The sequence below is a fragment of the Gadus chalcogrammus genome, chromosome 22 (assembly GCF_026213295.1).
Source record: "Gadus chalcogrammus isolate NIFS_2021 chromosome 22, NIFS_Gcha_1.0, whole genome shotgun sequence".
NCBI lineage: Eukaryota > Metazoa > Chordata > Actinopteri > Gadiformes > Gadidae > Gadus > Gadus chalcogrammus.
This window is the reverse complement of record NC_079433.1, coordinates 18,868,870-18,888,100: the sequence shown is the minus strand read 5'-3', so window position 1 is coordinate 18,888,100 and position 19,231 is coordinate 18,868,870. Positions and strand designations below refer to the sequence as shown.

Sequence of the window (19,231 nt, the reverse complement as noted above, 5' to 3'; positions counted from 1 at the left end):
AACTGAAAGCGTTTGGTTGCCTTTTTCTCCTACCTAAAAGGCGAAAATTAGAACATTTGAACGCTGTCCACTACACCATGAAAATCCCTGACTAACCATTCATTGGATGTAAAACGTTATCAAATCCCATATGCATCGATCTTTACATTCATTGGCATCTTCATCTAATGTTAAATCTACTTGCACATCAATCCAATATGCATTCGAATGAAACTTCCCATCTTTAGCCACTCAAGCAGAGTGGTCTATAAATAGGTCTGGCGTGTGTACCGGCGGGAGAGACGCTCACACACCCGCTGGACCCATGTGTCTCAGGACGTTTATCACCCAGAGCACCAGCCACGATGGCAGCCCTGTTGGCACACAGCCTCCCCCTCTTCTATCATAAACCCTGGCGCGTGGGCGGATCCCCGCGCCGCTCATCGTGTCTGATGGCTCTATCTGACAGCCGTGCAGCCAGCCAGGCGAAGCCCCACTGAGCAACGAAAGCGCCTCGCAATACGACATCCTCGTCCTCTGATGAACGCCTGACGATTCCCCGTGGTCGCCAAGGAGACGGTTCGTCAAAACGGCACGACGCCTACATCTGTCACGCTGCCACTATCCCGAGTGAAAACTCCCAACTAGCCGCGTTAAGCGCTCGCTCCCTTGCGTTCCTTGCGATGAGATTCACAGCCGAGTTATCTAACTCTTTCTTGCTCCAACATATATAGGCAGATGGCACGCGGCATGCTTGAGCAGCTGTTGCACACCCCGAATGGCTGCACACGTTCCTGTGATTGGGGGAGGGTTTTAGGGTGAGGGGAGAGACACTGATAAGTGGATAATTTCACTGAAGCTGAGGGCCCGATGAAACCCTGTAAGAGAGTTATTAGCTGGTACGGTTAAAGAGGGGAGCAGGGTGGGACTGGAGGAAGACATTACCGAAGGGAGGGAGGGAAAGATTGAGGGATGGAGAGATGGACAGATGGATGAACAGAGGAGTAGAGAGGGAGAGAGGGAGGGAGGGAGGGAGGGAGGGAGGGAGGGAGGGAGGGAGGGAAGAAGAGATGGAGAAGGAGGGAATGGTAGTGGAAGGACTTTCCATAAAATGATTGATAAGCACTACAAACCAAATAGGCCTTCTTTGTTTGACGCCCTGATAGATGTCTGTTTGACGCCCTCTACATGAAGACTGACTCTTAACAGTCTTCATGTGGAGGGGGCCAGCACGCCCAGGGTGGGCTCAGCACGCCCAAGCCCCCCCGTCTCCCTCTTCAAAGCGGGACACGCTGATCAAATCCCGTCACAGGGCTGCCGAGTACATCAGAAGGGCTTTGTTTCACAGCTGGCTCTCAGACAGGTTGCCGTGGCGACAACCCAATATAGCCCCACTCCTGACCTTGATCAGCGTCCGCTCGGGAGGAAGAGGTCAAGGACCACGGTGGGAGGGAGGGGGTTAATTAATGTGACGCACGCTTCAGAATGAGGACCCTTCTCTGTAGCAAACTTAAGATTAAGTGTACTCAAGCATTAGCCGACTTGACTTAAAAGCACACTGAACATGAAGCACTCTCGACACACAAGTGTGTTTAAAACTACGACGCCTAACATGAAGGTCATTAAACATGAATTAGTCTTATGTGACAGGACATTTAACACAATAGCTTTGTCATCGGGCTCCTTCCTGTGAATGTTCCCCTGCTTGACGGTCCTGCTCGTAGCTGTAAGGAGAAGACAGATGAGTCTTTGTTCGGGAGACCAGTTCCTCCGGGGGAAAGACAGCCCTGTGAACGTGACGATGAACTCCCAAAGTAGCTCTGGCGCTCTATTTCTGTATCGCACGGTTCATCCGTTGCTGTGAAACCGCAACGATGGATTCTTCCGGAAGCCTCGTGGGTGTGTGGTTATTACTTTGGGTTCAATAGAACGGGGCTTGGTGCGAGAGGGAGCTTGAATGTACCGATGGGCCTGTTTCTTTATCAGCACATTCAGATGTGAAGGAAGAATAGTGCAGAAAGAAATCGGGTTTCAGAGAGGACTTTCATGTCCAGTGTTTTTATTTATTTTTTAAAGGGAAAGCTAGGTTAACCCAAGTACACACTGAAATAGGAATGAGCGAGCAAGGTCCAGGGCCTAGGTGTCTATATTTACCAATGTCGTTTTCAGTGAGGGATGACAGCAAAAGTGCATTAAGTAAAAAAATACTGTGAAGAAAGACATCTCCCAGAAACCAGGGAAGAGAACAGCCCCAGACAGCTGCTGCTGCTGCAATCTAAAGTCAGAGCTTCCACCTCTCAAGGTGTCCTTGTCGTCTTCCCTCTCAAACTTTTGACTCATTTCAAATCTTCTGAAGAGTCAGGCATCAGAGGCAACAAACCTAAAAAAAATAAGCTGAAAGAATCCAATTCTACTAGAGGTTTAGAGAAAAAGCCAAAGGTTTCTGTTAACTCCAAGGACAGACAGACATCAAATCAGATCAGAAGCACCTTTAGCCAGACTGTCACCGTGCCAGCTGCTATGACTAGGATCTGTTAGGCTCTTCTATTTTCCGCTGAGGTCAAAGCAGCACTACTTTCAAAACATTCCACCAACATTTCAACGTCTTAACTTTGGTACAGCGTTGCCTTATAGACCATGGATAAATGTGCAGTCTGTGAATGATCTAAAACGAAGGACAGGCTAGGCTAGTTGTTACAGCGGTTACTGACGGATGAAAGGTTCTTGGTTCAAACTCCAATGCTGCAGTCCTGTAGCAGTGGGCGTCCTCGAGCAAACACGTCAATAGTAATGCATTCATGTGATGCAATGAAGAGAGGAGAATACGTTACAGGGCTAAATTAATGACAAGGATTACACTATTAGTGGTCATTTGAAAACCTAATTATACTTTAAAAGATCATAGAAGTAGAATATAGAAGAATATATTTTCAAATCCTTTAAGAGTCTGCAGGCTTTGGAGAAGTCATGATGGAAGAGAAAACCCCCAGACGATGGAAGTGAATAATCAATTAATTTATTAACGTTGTTCAATCATCTCCATCCCTTACCCTTAATTACACAAGCTGATATGATACATATTTACATTAGTCACAGCACTGACGCTGTGTGGGAATGGAATCATTCCAACTTGTTTACTAATTAAGTTAATTAAAAAACGCAGCCAGATTTGCATTTCCCTCAAATGCCCCTCAGAAGGAGCGCATTAGTGCAGTGAGGAGGACACGTCTCCCCGTGCTGACGGGGTCAGGCCAGTGTGACCCGCTGTCCGGGTTTGAACAGGGCCGGGCTCCGGGCCCCGCGGGCCCCTGGGTCACCGAACGCCTCGTACCTGAGAGGACGAGACAACACTGTCAGGTCAGATCACATTTCCTCTGTTCGTTTTGCGGCAGCAGAATGAAAAATACTTTCACGAGCAGGTTGACTCCATAAAAGACGAGGATCTGAAATGCACTAGGAGTGGCTTTGTGTAGATGCTTTAAAAACAGCAGAATCCTCGGTATTGCGTATGATACTTGGTGCACCACTGAACTGTGGTAGAAATTAACCTTACATTTTATGTTAAACTATGATTATTATTAGACCTACATATCATATAGATACTTTAATAGTGGAAAACAGCTGATCACCTTTAGCCTAGATGTTATTTGCCATGTGGCACCAGTGAGTGAGTCCAGTCCATTCCCATCTGATGTGTCACACCAGTAATAGAGTCCAGTCTACTCCCATTTTGATGTACTCTCTGAAGACAATGCTTACATTCACACGTGTGCATCATCTCTGTTTGTATAAGGATAATATATGTTCTAAGGTCACATTGGGATCCAGAAGACATGAGAATATGCTGACATCCACACAGTATGACCCAGAAAAACATTCTATGCACATCAATATTTGATGAAAGTCCAACTTTGTATTGTGTAAAGGATTGGGGATATAAGGAGCTGTCCGGGATTCATTCAGCAGTGTGTATTCGCGAATACCATTCGGCTTTGTTGTCTCTCGTTTGCGGGTGGCAATAAACTCTCCATCTATACTTGACCTGGACTCTCCGATTCCTCTTTGCTTATAGCTAGTTGAAGTGAATTAGATAAGTTGTTATTAGAAATCCCACCACATGAACCTGCCCACTTAACAATTGAACAGTTAAATTATGATCCATCGTTTTTCGCAGATAAATTGATCCTCAAAAAAGAGGAAGATCACGAATCAGATCAGTCCCTTGAAGGAACCCGCAATGCAGAATCCACCCCAGGGGGCCTGCAGTGACCTAGGGGGGAGACAGGAGGGGGGAGACAGGAGGGGGGAGGGGGGAGGGGGGAGACAGGAGGGGGGTGACCCTAGGGGGGAGACGGTAGGGGGGTGACAGTAGGGGGGTGACCCTAGGGGGTGTCAGCGAGTGCTCTCACAGTCGGCTGAAGCGCTGCCAGTCCTGGGAGCCCAGGGAGGGTCTGGTCTGGGCCAGGGCGGAGGTCAGGTGGGCCTGGCTCAGCATCAGGCCGGCCCCCCCGGACACCGGGCGGCTGCGGACGCACTCCTCCTGCACGGCAAGCGGGCGGAGAAGACCGGGAAGAATTAAGAAACATTGTTTGCCTTATTGCTCTCGAAACTGGTTGTTAGAATCGGCACGTTTAACCGCTATTGGTGGTATTGATGGTATTGATGTTGAGTTGTTGTTAAGGTGTTAAGACATGTTGCCTCAGGTCAATGCCCCGCCCTCCACCTAACGCCCTCCCCTTACACCCTCCCCTCCGCGGTGTCGGCCCCCCCGGCCCACCCGTCGTCCGCTCACGTCGGTCCTCCTGTAGCTGCCCTTCACCACGCCGACGTCCAGCAGGAGGCGCTGCAGCTCCTCCGGGCCCAGCTCCTGGAAGCCCCCCCGCAGGGTGGGCATGCAGGCTGGGGGGAGGCTGCCGGCCGCCTCGCGGGCCAACGCCCCCGCGCTCGACTCCTGGGTGGTGGACCCGGGGCCCGATGCGCACAGGGAGTTCTGGGGGGTCGGGAGGGACGGCCGGAAAGGAGCTGGTTAGAACAAGAAAAGGCAGCGGCCCCCAAAGGGGAAGCGACAGCGCCGTCCCTGGTAGATGGGGCGGCCGGCTTCCGATTGGCTCAGGGGTCTAAGACGACGCCCCCGATGACGGCCTCTTACCGGCGGCGAGGGAGAGGCGTGTCCCAACTCGGACTCGTAGGAGCTGCCGAAGTACAGCCTCCAGGCGTTGCTGCCCTGCGCGGGGTCGGCGGCCGGCAGCATGCTGTGCTCCAGGAACACCATGGACTGGTCCAGGGACAGCGCCGGCTCCGCCTCGCCCAGAGAGTCCTCCGAGGCACTGCTGTTGTTCAGGAAGATCATGGAGGACAGGCTGCCGTCGCTGTCCGAGCCGCAGGCCGGCGGCTCCTGGTGGGACATGGGGGGGGTCAGGATGGCACGGGGGTAGGGGGTACACCTCCGAGGGTTAGTCGACCTCTAGGGTCATAATTAGCCGGATAATAATGAACTGATAACCGGGGCGAAGACCTCCTCTTCTGTTAACGGTCATGATTTTGATTTATTTTCCAGGGGTTTCGTCTTGGCTAAGCTCTATGAACAGATGTCAAAGCTGATGAGGATCTACATCGTCGTCAGACGATAGCTGATGGGATCCATAAGGACTGTTGAAGGCAGCCAAAGCCTGTACACTCACGATTGGTCCCTTTGGATCAGGGGTCACCATCCTTTTTGAACCGGAGAGCTACCTCAAGGGTACTGAGTCGTAAGAAGGGCTAGTTGTTTGATACCATCTTCCTGGTTAAAATATGATTTTAGATATATATATATAATTTTTTTTTTCTTGCTCTATTCCGCCATGTTTTTATTTATTTTGTGGGTCCGCATCTAGCTCCACCTTTAAGTTGTGCTTGCTAGCTTGTCTCAGCAAAGAGGGCGCACGATATTGAACTTTCTAGACAAGGTTAGAGTTTTTAAATTAAAAAAGAATAATTAAATATAATATAAAATATTGTCATTGCCATCAACTCGACATCGCTGCAAGTCTCGTTGATGAAAACAAGAACAACACAATTAAGTACGAATTTTCCAATTTGTTTTAGTGCTATTTTCAGAACATGCCCTGCGGACGACTCCCATGGTCCCTGAGGGGCAACCAGATACCCGCGGGCGCGTGTTGGCTACCCCTGCTTTGGATGAAAGATTCTGCTCAGTTGGATATAGTAAACCGGTTAACGCTGGAAACTGCTTAAGGGTTGACAAGGAGCTCTGAATAAAGGTGATGCGATTACTGCGTCACAAGTTCTGTGGAAAATGAATCATTAATTTGTTTTGATTGACCGTTGTTGAAAACCAGCTCAAACAGGGTTTGAGTTATAACGCTTATCAGTGTGAAAGATACGCTAGGGAAGAGAAGATTAACGCTCCAAAGACGATGTACCAGTGAAGAATCTAACAGTGTAGAGAAACGATTACATGCACCAAGCTCATCTGAGCACTCGCGCCAGTTGTCATTAACAACATGTCAATCAAGACTGTCTCTGCCTAACAAACTCACACAAAAGTCAATCCGTTTCCATACACCCTCGCTTCACTGCCCCAGTGTTGACTTGAAGTCAGATTCCCACAGCAGGCGATTTACCAAATCCAAGCTGTTATTTATTTTCTATTTTTAGTGTTGGTCTCAGAGTGGATGTGACAGGACCCGGGTTGACCCAAATCATGGCCCTTTGGTTCTGAGCCAAACAACATACCGAAGCACTGAGACAACAGCAAAGCCATCACATGAGCGATGACATCATCGCCGCTAGCACTGTTGACTCCAAGGGCATACTACTCAAATCTGGTAGAATCAGAATCAAGACCCTTTCTAACTTTTCCTTGCTCACTAATATACAATAGTTATTCTTGTCTCCATTATATGTGCCCTTTCTAAACAATCCACCAACGTTTAAATGTCTTCAATATGGATGAAAAGTTTGCCTTACAGATTCTACAACTTTGTACCACTGACCTTTAAAAGGCAGCATACTTTGACCGGATTACTTGGGCAATCACGCATGAAATCAAACACATCCTGTGAAGTTAAGATCAAAGTGTCAAAGCTAGGGCAGACCGTTTGGATCAACCAGCCAGAGTACGATGTAGTCTGAAAGGCTCCCACCCGACAAACCCCCAGGCCCTCAGGCCTCCCTCTGAACACGGGACTCCCTCGCTAGCCTGAGATACAGGCCTGCCTAGCCGCGTGGAAGACCCCAGTCATGTGGAATGAGTGCACGGCATAGTGCACGGGCAGAGTGCACAGGCATAGTGCACGGGCAGAGTGCACGAAAAGAGTGCACGAGAAGAGTGCACGGGCAGAGTGCACGGCCAGAGTGCTCAGAGTGCGCGCGTGCCGTGCAGGGATTAAGTAGAGATAAGTACTTAGTCTCCAGTATTACTCCAGTATATCTAGTGTCCCCCGTACTGACCTGCAGGGCGGGGGACGGGGGGGGCCCGGCGTGCAGGGCCTCCAGCTGGGCGTTGTACAGCAGGGCCTTGAGGTCGGCCCCGGTGAAGAGCTCGGTGGCCTCGGCCAGCTGCCGCAGGTCCACGTCGGGGCCCAGCGCCAGGGCCCCGCTCAGCGCCTGCAGGATCTCCACGCGGTCCTCCTGGAGTCGGGGGTGAGCGCTGCCTTACTGCCATGGGTTCGTTTCAAGAATCTTTTTTTTTATCTTTATTTTTATTTTATTTTGTTGCTTGAAAAAAAAACATGAATATTTACTCAAATATGATCTTTTATCAATAATGTTTAAAGGTTATCTTAAATCGCTAATATACTAATAAATACTAATAAAAATACATTTATAATCAGAAGTAAATAAGGATCATTCCAACAAAGAAAGACAACTGTCTCCAAAGGAAGTGAATGTCTGCCTGCTCCCAGTCAACATGTATTGATGAAACACATGTTGGATTACTGTCAAGGCATGAATCCCACAAACATCACCGGCGGTTCATCTACGTGTAGATACTACGGGACACACCATCTTCAGGAATAGCACTTCAACGCACAGTTCTTTGAAATATTATCGTTGGTGGTCATCGTGGTAGAGCACGAAGCCCCTCCCTGCTCCAGACGACATCTATCTGGGTCCACTGTCGCTTCGGATCACGTCGGCTCAGTGAATAAAGAGCAGATGAAAGCAGTGTTCTGGTGATTTTTAGCAGGGCTACTGAGGCCGGCAGGGACCTGCTGGGTACTCACCACGTCAGGCGGAGGGCAGTACAGGGACTTGTCCAGACGCCCTGGTCTGAGCAGGGCAGGGTCAATCATGTCTGGGCGACTGCTGGCCGCAAGCACATAAACTCCTGATAACAACACGCGCACACACACACACGCACACACACGCACAGAAAGTTTTCAAGACGTGTCCTTGGAGGGGGTGGCAGTGTGAAGTCCGGACTCTGAACTGAAGGCGACAGGTCTTTAGGCATCAGGCAGCTTGGGCAGGGTTGTGTATGAGCTGCCAGAGGTAATTGGGATAAAGTGGCCAAAGTCACCTTCCCCTGTCACTCGCTGAAACCTATTTTATATGACCTTTTTATAACACTTCTGCTGCCAAAGCAAGTGGAAAACAACGTAAAGGGCACTTCCTAATAATAATGCTCCTTTTGTAGCTCACTTGAGCTCCAATATAACGTACAAGTTAGCGCTCAAGACTGCTATTATGAGCCTTTCTGCAGCCATAAGCTGTATTCGTTATTGCAAATAGTTGGTATTTGACCTAAAAATGAATATAATATATGTTGATAATAAAGTTCATATCAAAATGTGTGTATAATCCTAGAATCCTTTCAGCACCACCACCACACTGTGCAGAAGGTGTATCCAACGGTGGGAGGTGCAGGGTGGGACAGCTCCTACCCTGAAGCCCCTCCACCCCGTCCAGCTGGGTCAGGAGCTGGTTGACCACGCGGTCCGTCACCCCCGTGCTGTCGTGGCCCCGCCGGGGGGCCAGGGAGTCAAACTCATCGAAGAACAGGATGCAGGGCGAGGCGGCCTGGGCCCTACAGGGCAGGGCGAGGAGCACAGAGCCAGGTTTACACTCTGGGCTGGTTGTTGGATTGGGATGCTGTTCCCATTTACATGTTTGTCTTCCGTCCTCTGCGTTTTGTTTCATCAGTCTGAGCTTGATTCTTTGTAAAGGGCTTTGTCTATTCCTATAAATACATGTCTCTCAAGACATTCAAAGCTCTACTGAAAACCCTCCTTTTCAATAGGCCTATGAGGACTGTGATTGGTTTATGTAATCTTTTTCCTGTTTCCTGTTTTGTATTACTTGCTGTTCCAGCCCATTGGCAACAAGAAACAAACACAGTTGCTCAATTAAATTCCTCAATATTATAATAAATCATATGAGGGGTCTTCTGGGGACGGGAGGGAGAGCGGACCCACCTCTGGAAGACGTCGCGGACCCCCTGCTCACTGGCTCCAATATACTTGCTGAGCAGCTCTGGCCCCTAGCAGCAGAGACGGTGACAGAAACCAAACCCACGTCTCAGTGTCTTCTGTCTACAGCGGCACCAGCTCAGCCCATCAGGGTCCACCACACCAACAAACCCCAACGATACGCTTCAAATCATTTCAATTATTTTCTCTGAAAGATCATTTTTAAATTTGCCCAACCAGGAAAATATTGATTGTAAATTAGTTGCATGTTTCTCTGTCGAAATAGGGAGAAGTATTAGACTTTCAAATCAAAGAGTATTAACATTTCAAATCAAAGCATAACAGCCACTGTGCAACGTTCCTATAGAGAACTATTAAATTCTAAATATCGATTTCTCCAGGGGTCCCAGGAGCCCACGGGGGGCAGGGTGAGGGGCCCTCCCCACGGAGGGGGTACCTTGATGCTGATGAAGTTCATTCCGCTGTCCCGGGCCGCGGCGCCGGCCAGCAGGGTCTTCCCCGTGCCGGGGGCCCCGTACAGCAGGAGCCCTGAGCGGTGGCGGATGGGGAGTCTGGAGAACAGGACGGGGTACTGGGGGTACAGAGGGGGGCCCATGAGAGACGCGGGGCGATGGTTAGTCTGGAGAACAGGACGGGGTACTGGGGGGTACAGAGGGGGGCCCATGAGAGACGCGGGGCGATGGTTAGTCCCCAAGCACACAGGCAACACGGACATAGCAGTAGACACCATTACATGGAAATAAAACCACATCCCCCGGGAAATTGGGATGTAAAACGAATTGACAACAGCATTTGGCAGACGCTTTTAGCGGAAGCGACTTTCCACTGTACATACAGCTCGTCGGGAGCAGTTAGGCCGAGGTGTCTCTTGCTCAGGGACACCTCGGCACTCGAGCTAGGACGAGCCGGGGATCGAGCCAACAACCTTCCGGTTATAAGACCCCCGCTCCACCTCCTGAGCCAGGACCACCCCTCTCTCCTTCTCATTTTGACGGATATGATCACAGGGAGAACATAACAGTGAATGTGAGCAGGTTGTTCCCCCTCGTCTGCGCTCCGTCCTAAAGCCCCTCCAGGTCTCATGGTGTTGGAGGTCATAAAGGAAGGGTCCTGACCGAGATCTCTTCACCGGGGCCGACCTCAAGGCCCTGCTGTACAACGCCCAGCTGGAGGCCCTGCACGCCGGGCCCCCCATGCTGAGGGGGCACGACGCTGCCCCCCGCTGAGGCCTGGGTACAGCCAGGGGTTCTGATTGGCTCACCTTAGCAGGAAGCAGGACGGTGTCCAAGAGCTCCTGCCGCACCTCCTTCAGGCCCCCCACCCGGTCCAGCCCCACCCCGGGGGGGGTCTCCAGCCTCACCCCCCACAGGGACGGCGGGGTGAAGCCCTTCATGGCCTGCTCAAAGTGACTCCACCTCAGGCACAGACCATCGCCTGCTACCGAGAGAGAGAGCGAGAGCGAGAGAGAGAGAGAGAGAGAGAGAGAAATGCAGTGGTTGTGTGTGAGCATTCACTCTCACTGACACCCTTTTTTGATCACTAGATCAACCAAAATCTCCTTTCAGAAATATTAAAGACTCACAGCTATGAGGAATTCCTCTACCAGTAAACGGACAGAATTAAGAATAAAGAACAAGGGATAGGGTCACGGTCGATTGATACAATGTGCAGCTCAGTTGAACCAATTGCTACGAGCACAATCAACGAAAGAGAAGACACACAAAGACGAGTGATGAACCAAAGCCTTAAGACCCAGACTGAAGCCCTCCCTCTGGTGGGGGGCAGAGCCTACAGCGCCTAGAGAAGGAGCCTTAAGACCCAGACTGAAGCCCTCCCTCTGGTGGGGGGCAGAGCCTACAGCGCCTAGAGAAGGAGCCTTAAGACCCAGACTGAAGCCCTCCCTCTGGTGGGGGGCAGAGCCTACAGCGCCTAGAGAAGGAGCCTTAAGACCCAGACTGAAGCCCTCCCTCTGGTGGGGGGCAGAGCCTACAGCGCCTAGAGAAGGAGCCTTAAGACCCAGACTGAAGCCCTCCCTCTGGTGGGGGGCAGAGCCTACAGAGCCTAGAGAAGGAGCCTTAGACCCAGACTGAAGCCCTCCCTCTGGTGGGGGGCAGAGCCTACAGAGCCTAGAGAGGGAGCCTTAGACCCAGACTGAAGCCCTCCCTCTGGTGGGGGGCAGAGCCTACAGAGCCTAGAGAGGCCCAGAGAAGGCCGGCGAGCGGGCGGAGCGGTGTACCCTGGTCGCTGCGCTCCTCCCGCACAGCGCTGGCGTGCACGGCCCGCTCCAGCAGCAGCGCCAGGTCGCGGGCCAGGTAGCCGTCCGTCTCCATGGCGACGGCCCCCAGGTCCAGCGTGTCCGCCGTGTGCGCCGACAGGCAGGGCTTCTGGAGGACGAGGCGCCGCAGGATCTCCGCTCGCTGGGCCTGAGGGAGGGACACGGCGCCGCCACACCGGCCAGGAGTGAGTGAGTGAGTGAGTGAGTGAGTGAGTGAGTGAGTGAGGGAGTGAGTACCCCTTACCCCTTACCCTTACCCCTTCAAAACAAGGGGGAGGGGTAAGGGGTAGAAATGGGATTTGGCCAGTTAGTGAGTGAGGGGCCCAATCCCATTTCTACCCCTTACCCCTTACCCTTACCCCTCCCCCTTGTTTTGAAGGGGAAAGGGGAAGCCTACCCCTTCAAAACAAGGGGGAGGGGTAAGGGGAAGGGGTAAGGGGTAGAAATGGGATTGGGCCAGTGAGTGTGTGCGTGCGTGAGAGAGTGAGTCCAACCTGGTCGGGGGGTTGGATGTGCAGGAATCCCTGGAAGAAGTGTGAGCCCTGCACGTCAGTGAGGGAGGGGTGGAGAGAGTGCTCCGTCTGGCTGGTGACCACGAGACACACCAGGCTGGATCGTACCATCAAGTCATCCACTATGTCTATCAGACCTGCACACACGCACACACACACACACACACACACACACACTTAGCCTACTGGGATTATAGTGTGTGTATATACACAGTATATAAACAATCCATATCATGGAAATGAGTTGATTTGTACTCTGAGCGATGTGCTGTCGTAGGAGGGCCTCCGGGCCGTGCTCATGTTCCGCCGTGGTCGCGGCCCCCGTCACATGATCGAGGTCGTCCAGCAGGACCACCGAGGGCTGCCTCCACCGGGCCCGTTGGAATGTTTCCTCCAGGGAGTGTCGCACCGTTTCGGCCCTTTTCCCTAGAAATATAAAGTGCATAGCGTTCCTGTGTGTGTGTGTGTGTGTGTGTGTGTGTGTGTGTGTGTGTGTGTGTGTGTGTGTGTGTGTGTGTGTGTGTGTGTGTGTGTGTGTGTGTGTGTGTGTGTGTGTGTGTGTGTGTGTGTGTGTGTGTGTGTGTGTGTGTGTGTGTGTTTTTGTGTGTGTGTGCGTGTGTCTACCTTTCAGCTTCTTGCAGTCCACCACCTCCACGTACGTGTCCAGCTCCTCGCCAGCCTTCCTGCACAGAGCTCTGGACACAGCGCTCTTCCCACTCCCCTGGGAGGGGAGACAGGGCCCCACCATTAACAACAGAGGCCTGGAAGCCTTCCAGGACTGTGCGCTCACACCGATGGATTAATGAGCAGCGGTAGGGGCCTGCAGCCGCTCATGTTCAGTGAGGGCTGGCGACGGGGAGCGGCAGTAACCGCAGCAGCGGCCAGCGGCTCTGTGTCCGCTTCCCGAGCAGCCAGGAGACTTTTATTACATTTTTTGCAGATTAGTGGTCTCGATGTAGCCTGGCTATTGCCAGACCAAGCTTGGTCTGGGGGACTGATATCAATTTCTTCAGCACAAGAGACGTGATCAACGGGCCTAGTTCAAACGACTCTGTACGCGATTGGCTGCTTGCCGTCGCTACCCTGTCTTAACCAGCCAATAGCGTGCCAGGGGAAAAAGCCAGCTTGGTGATTGGCTACCGCAAAAACGTATCGAAAGCAGAAAGAAACAAATTGCTCTTCTCCAGACCCTTCTGCAGGGCGAATTCAAATCGCCAGCAGAATGGCCTGGGGGCAGCCAGTCTAGTGTCGATGCTGATGAGGCAACCAATGGCAGAGCAGGATTGTGCTTTCTCCAACACTAGTTTCTAGCGAACATGGAGAAGAATTATCTCTTGCAGTACCGGGTTTATCTGAGCCCTAATCAGTCTGTTTGTGGACCAGAACACACAGACATAAACACAAACACACATATGATCGTCCATACTGTTGTTGCATTGTGTACTGAGAGTGAATGACCAGGTCAAATGCCTTGTATGGGGAAACTCACTAGGGCCAACGCAATGACTCTGATTCGATTTGTAGATAGATTCAACCCAGGAGTACGTTTATGCGAAATATTTTATGTTTGCTAAATAATAACAGGGGGATTTTTTCAGGATGAAGATAGTTCATCATGCTGTAGAACCAACTCGATCCTGGACCCACCCAATGTGGGTCTGCAGCGCTGCTCAACCAGAGCATTAAGCATTAAGTTATGTCCTGGCGTCACCCTCCAGCAAATCACAGAAAGTTTCACAATCAAATCTTCCCTTCATTGTGTTGAATATAATGCACTGGACGGTTTGCTACAACACACGCACAGACACAGGAAGTTAGGCTTTCCAAATACCGCTTTTTTAACCCAGCTTTCATAGCCCTCTTACAAGTCATTATTTTCTTTATTAATTATTCAGGGCTTCCCTTCTCGTGTTTTGCTTTAATCTTTTGTTTATAATGGTAGAAACACTGCTTGGGGTGTCACTGTGGAATTTCTTTCATTTTGTTTTAATTTATTCTGTAGAAAAACTAGGACAAAGAACAAGAACAACTCCACAAAGAGAATTACTGCCACTATTAAAAGCGGCTTATACGTGTTGCCGTGTATATATTTGAACACAAACAGTTTACATATATACACGCTCTATATTCTTAACATAGCCAAAGAGTATTATTTCCCAAAGGCTACCCAGAGGGACGTGAAGGAATGCATTCCACAACGCATTCCGACCGAGTAAACAGATAATATCAATCTTCTAAAGGAGAGTCCTCTTATGATGGTATCATATCATCATATGATGAAGGACAGTACTCTTATGATGGTATCATACCATCATATGATAAAGGACAGTACTCTTATGATGGTATCATATCATCATATGATAAAGGACAGTACTCTTATGATGGTATCATACCATCATATGATAAAGGACAGTACTCTTATGATGGTATCATACCATCATATGATAAAGGACAGTACTCTTAAGATGTAACATATCGTCATATGATAAAGAAAAGTACTCTTATGATGTATCATATCATCATATGATAAAGAACAGTCCTCTTATGATGTATCATATCATCATATGATAAAGAACAGTACTCTTATGATGGTATCATATGATGGTATCATATCATCATATGATAAAGAACAGTACTCTTATGATGTATCATACCATCATATGATAAAGGACAGTACTCTTATGATGTATCATATCGTCATGTCCGCGCCTACCTTGGCCCCGGTGATGAGCAGGGCCCCGCCGTGCAGTCCCTGTCCGAGGGCCCCCAGCTCCCGGGAGAGGGGGCTTCCCAGCAGGCTGTGGGACATGAACTGGAAGCCCACCTTGCTCAGCTGCTCTGTCCCACTGAAGGAGGAACCGTCACAGCAGATCAACAAGCGCAGAGCTTTTAATTCAAAGACAAAACCGTTGTTTTGTGATCGGTCCGACCCCCACTGGCCACGGACCAACACATGCAGTCGTTCAGAGCGGTGGGGGGGGGGGTGGGGGGGGTCAACTCACCCGAGAGTGCCCAGGAGGGGGAGCTCCGTGTACGGGGCGTCAGCCACCGCCTTCGTGGTCGTGTCTGCCGTTGGCGGCCCTCGGTCGACCTGAAGCGGGATTAGGGATGGGAAATTAGGGGCTTTTCAGAGAGCGTTTTTTTTTGGCACACTGGCTCCTGGAGGATTGGGCTTCATTGCATTTTTTCCCCAGCAGTCGGAAGCCAGAGGAGAGCTACGCCGCATCGGGGAGGTGTTTGGGGTTGAGGAGGACGCTCAAGCTGCTACCTGTACTCCGGCCTTCTGGAGGACAGCTGGGGCCAGCAGGAAGAGCTGGTCGGGGAGCTCGCTCTCTGCCTCCGGCTGCAGCACAGTCAAGGCCAGCTCCAGTTTAGCTAAAGGATAGAAAAGGGGCATGTCTCTGTATTAGAAATGTGGGAGGTCAAACCGGTAGTTTAACCTGGAGGTCCTCCTCGTCCGTTGGAGAGGAATCTGCCTTTATGACCACCTGCAGGCCAGTGCGTTGATTATTAATTTCACAATAAGGGACCATAGTGGTCGGGATTCGAAACCGAATGCCTACCACCTGCAGGCATCCTTGAGCAAGACGCCCTAACCCCTACCTTCTCCTGGAAGACATTAACCTCAACATTGCACTGTAAGGCGCTTTTGATCAAAAGTATCAACAGAATGACTAAATAGCATATAATGTCCCTAATTGGCTCAAGGCACACTGCTCCACTACATTACCATTGGGCCCATGAAGTAGGATGATGCTGGAGCGGGCGGTGAGACAGGCTAGGGGCTCGTGGCTCTGAGAATGCAGCCAATCGAGGAAGGCAGTCTGGATGGCATCATCGCTCTCCTCAGGCTGAACAGAACAACATGGGCATGAGATGAAGGCAGCCAACAGCAAACGCTGAGATCAAACCCGAGGGGAGAGACCGCCTGCTCTCCGGTGCCTCCTCTCATTGGACCTCTGTCTAGTTGCTCACCAGTGGTTCTAGAGGCTGCAGGCGGACGCCCAAGGCTACCGTAACCGTAGATTCCACTGGCTGAATTCGCACCGTTGAGTGGGGATCGATTTTCATGCTCGTTGCCAAGTGCTGCGTAATCTGCAGAGAACCAACGCAACACACACAACAGTTCTGAGCTGGAGGGAAAGCAGTGGGGGCTGGAATGAGCCAGATTGGGCTGCTAAGACTGGGACACTCACCCAGACCCTTCCAGAATGGATCTCTCCACGGTTCTGATCATCCTGCAGCTCCTCCACATGGTGGCACACCACGCGCACCACCGCCAGCTCCTTCCCTTCCTCCACCTCCTCCTTCTGCTCCTTTGCCAACTCCTCTCCAACCTTCAGTGCACCTGCGTTCTTCCTCGGCTCCGTGGCCCTCTTGGCGCCGTCCCTGGCCTCCTTTGGGGTGGGGATCTTGGACAGCAGGCCGTAGGTGACGGCCGACTGGGATAAGATGGAGCAGCCGGTGTCCACGGTCTCGTTCCAGGGAAACAGATGGACCACGGCGGCGGCGCCGGGGTTAATAGTGCAGAGAGCGTTGGGGGGCTGATGGCACACCCGGAGGAGCGAGGCACTGAACAGCGCGGGGAGCTCCGGAACAGAGGGCATCGTCTCCTTAGCGGGGCCCACGGCGCCCGTGAAGAGGTAGCGCATGAGGCCCGTCAGGTTGCCGATGCCGCCCCACTGCTGGTTCTGAGCGAGGGACGGGGGCCGCGGTGAGGAGGGCGGGGGTTCAGAGGTGGGGTGGCGGTACGGAGGCGGGTCCTGGCCGGATCCGGGCGGAGTGCGGAGGAAGCTGCCGGTCCCGGGCCTGGTCTTCGGGGAGACGACTAGCTCAGAGGACCGCTCCAGGCGGCCGTGAGGCACCGCTGGTTCAAGGGACGCTGAGCAGAGGGAAGACACCATAAGGGATTTGGATCAGTAGGTTTGGATCTTTAATAATAAAGACATTCTTTGCAAAATGCCAAAGTCAGTAGGATTAGTTTGAGGCTATTTTAGCACTAGAAGCTGGCTTGAATTAAACATGTTTTCATTGTCTGGATTTATGGCAAGATTTCTTTTTTTAATAATTCATAAAGTTTATAATTGTACAAACAAACATCTCATGTCTAAACCCCAGGGAGTTTTAAGAGTGTCAGACTGTTATTACTTTAATGATTATTCAAAACCAGCATTAGATAAAGTGAGAATGTTCAGTGAGTGATGCTGACCGATTCTGATGTAGACGGCGGTGCGCTGGTCAACCCACACTGGAAACACAGCGTCCTTGAACACCACTCTAATCTGGTCCAACAGCTGCTGCTCCAGGGCTGCGCTGTGGAGCTCCTACCAAGTGTCAGCCCGCATGAGGCAACAATCATCAAAACACACACACACAGGAAGTCAATAGGGCCGTTACATTGCCCTTTGAGATGTGGCAGGAGACCGCCATGTTTTAATTGGACTGGTTACTTAAAATGTGTTATTAACTTTGGTCAAATTCAATGAAAATAACTGTATACATTGTCATTATTGGGTCTTTATTATTGATTAGCTTGAGGAAACTCATCCTCTGCTTTTGTTATGAATTGATCCACTGGATGGGAGGGGAGGGGGGGAATATTATCGATGGGCCGTTTTTTTGACAGGCCTCAGACATCCCACTCACCAAAATCTCCCAGTCATCGGACGACAGAGGCTCCACAAAAACCTGATGAACAGACGAGACCTGCTGACAGGGCCTCAGGAAGCCCTTGGGAACACAACACACAGTCACGATACACACACAAACAAACAGTGTCTACCACTGCAAAGTAACTACAACCCCCAACCTGCTCTCCCTCTTTCAGGCCCAGCCTCTCTCCCAACTGGCGACACAGCTCCACGATATGCTCCTCAGGCTTTGAGGAGCGCCTACTCCTGGTCCAGCTGAGAAATACTGGAGATCCATGGCCCCAGGACAACTCCAAAGCCTGGTTCTATAGTACACAAACCATGCAATGGTGTTTATATGTTGCATTGGGTAAATATGTGTGTGCCTTTGGGTGTGTGCACACCCAAAGGTGTTTGCATACATGCTAACAAACACACAGAAATAAATTAAAGTAAATTGAAGTAATACTCTAACACTAACTGTTTAGAGATTAGAATCAAACATCGTTTGAAATAAGGCTGGTGGCCGGTTGATAGAATAGTGTGCAACTTTATGTTTATTTTATTACATAATACTTTGTCGCCACCAAGCGAAGAAACAAGGACATTGCAACAACATTGCACAATCGGGATCGCAGTTTCTTTATCGTTATATATTTATAAATGTAATAACCTAAGCATCGTTGAAGACGTTCAGCTTGGGCAACTTGGATGTATTACCTGACAGTGTGTGTTTTGTCATGAAATAAATACATTTTAATTGCCAGTATAATGAGTCTAATCCAATAAATCTTTCTGATAAGAGTATAGGGACCTTAATTTGCAATCACATGGAATTAAGGTTACTTCAGTGAACCAAATGGAAGGATGATTCATGAACTTGAGATAGGGTTCAAACTGAAGTCTGGACCATAAAGTTTGACAGATTCAGTCATGAATACAGATTAAAAAAAATAAGTCAAGCATGGTGTAGAAAACCGTAGTAAACGCAAGGAAATTAACAAACCAGTTTATTCCAAAACACAAGAAATACAGCAAGTACGACAATAGCAGTTTCATATACTAATACAGCCAACATAGCAATGGATTGGCAGGTCATGCCTCATAAGTAGCCTCAGTAGATTCGACTCACTTGCTAACACATTTGCTAACTTACCTCATGCAAGGAAAGATGGGATATCACGTTTGGGGGAAGGTGAAGGAAGCAGTTTTTTGCATTATTGAAAACCACTGTGACTGGCTGAATGCCTTGATTGACAAACATTATTTAAAATGACTCATAATCTATCATTTGAAAGCTAGCTTGTTAATAACTATTCACCGATCGACGCACTCTGTGTGCCAAAGTGAATCCAGGCGACTGTTTTCTTGAGTTTCAAAGTAAAAGCCTCTTCAACA

General features: G+C 50.2%; 1 protein-coding gene across 6 annotated transcripts; it reads right to left on the bottom strand.

The window, feature by feature from the left end:
• Positions 1–1,489: 1,489 nt before the first annotated feature.
• Positions 1,490–19,229, bottom strand: pex1 (peroxisomal biogenesis factor 1). 6 transcript variants are annotated; one of them, XM_056582988.1, is made up of 25 exons: positions 18,990–19,229; positions 18,013–18,159; positions 17,850–17,933; positions 17,413–17,527; positions 16,400–17,085; positions 16,179–16,298; positions 15,934–16,054; positions 15,472–15,578; positions 15,206–15,294; positions 14,917–15,049; positions 12,828–12,924; positions 12,459–12,629; positions 12,186–12,340; positions 11,653–11,839; positions 10,678–10,853; positions 9,853–9,987; positions 9,402–9,466; positions 8,871–9,013; positions 8,211–8,314; positions 7,435–7,614; positions 6,978–7,040; positions 5,129–5,374; positions 4,757–4,969; positions 4,389–4,519; positions 1,490–3,310 (listed from the first exon to the last, which is right to left on the bottom strand). In XM_056582988.1, exons 1-25 carry the CDS (start codon positions 19,095–19,097, stop codon positions 3,226–3,228), a joined length of 3,861 nt encoding a protein of 1,286 aa, XP_056438963.1. In that variant the 5' UTR covers positions 19,098–19,229; the 3' UTR covers positions 1,490–3,225. The 6 variants fall into 6 exon arrangements, with proteins under 6 accessions (XP_056438963.1, XP_056438965.1, XP_056438964.1 ...); XM_056582990.1 differs by having other exon boundaries at positions 1,491–3,310; positions 4,772–4,969; XM_056582989.1 differs by having other exon boundaries at positions 1,491–3,310; positions 10,678–10,850.
• Between the last annotated feature and the right edge of the window lie 2 nt (positions 19,230–19,231).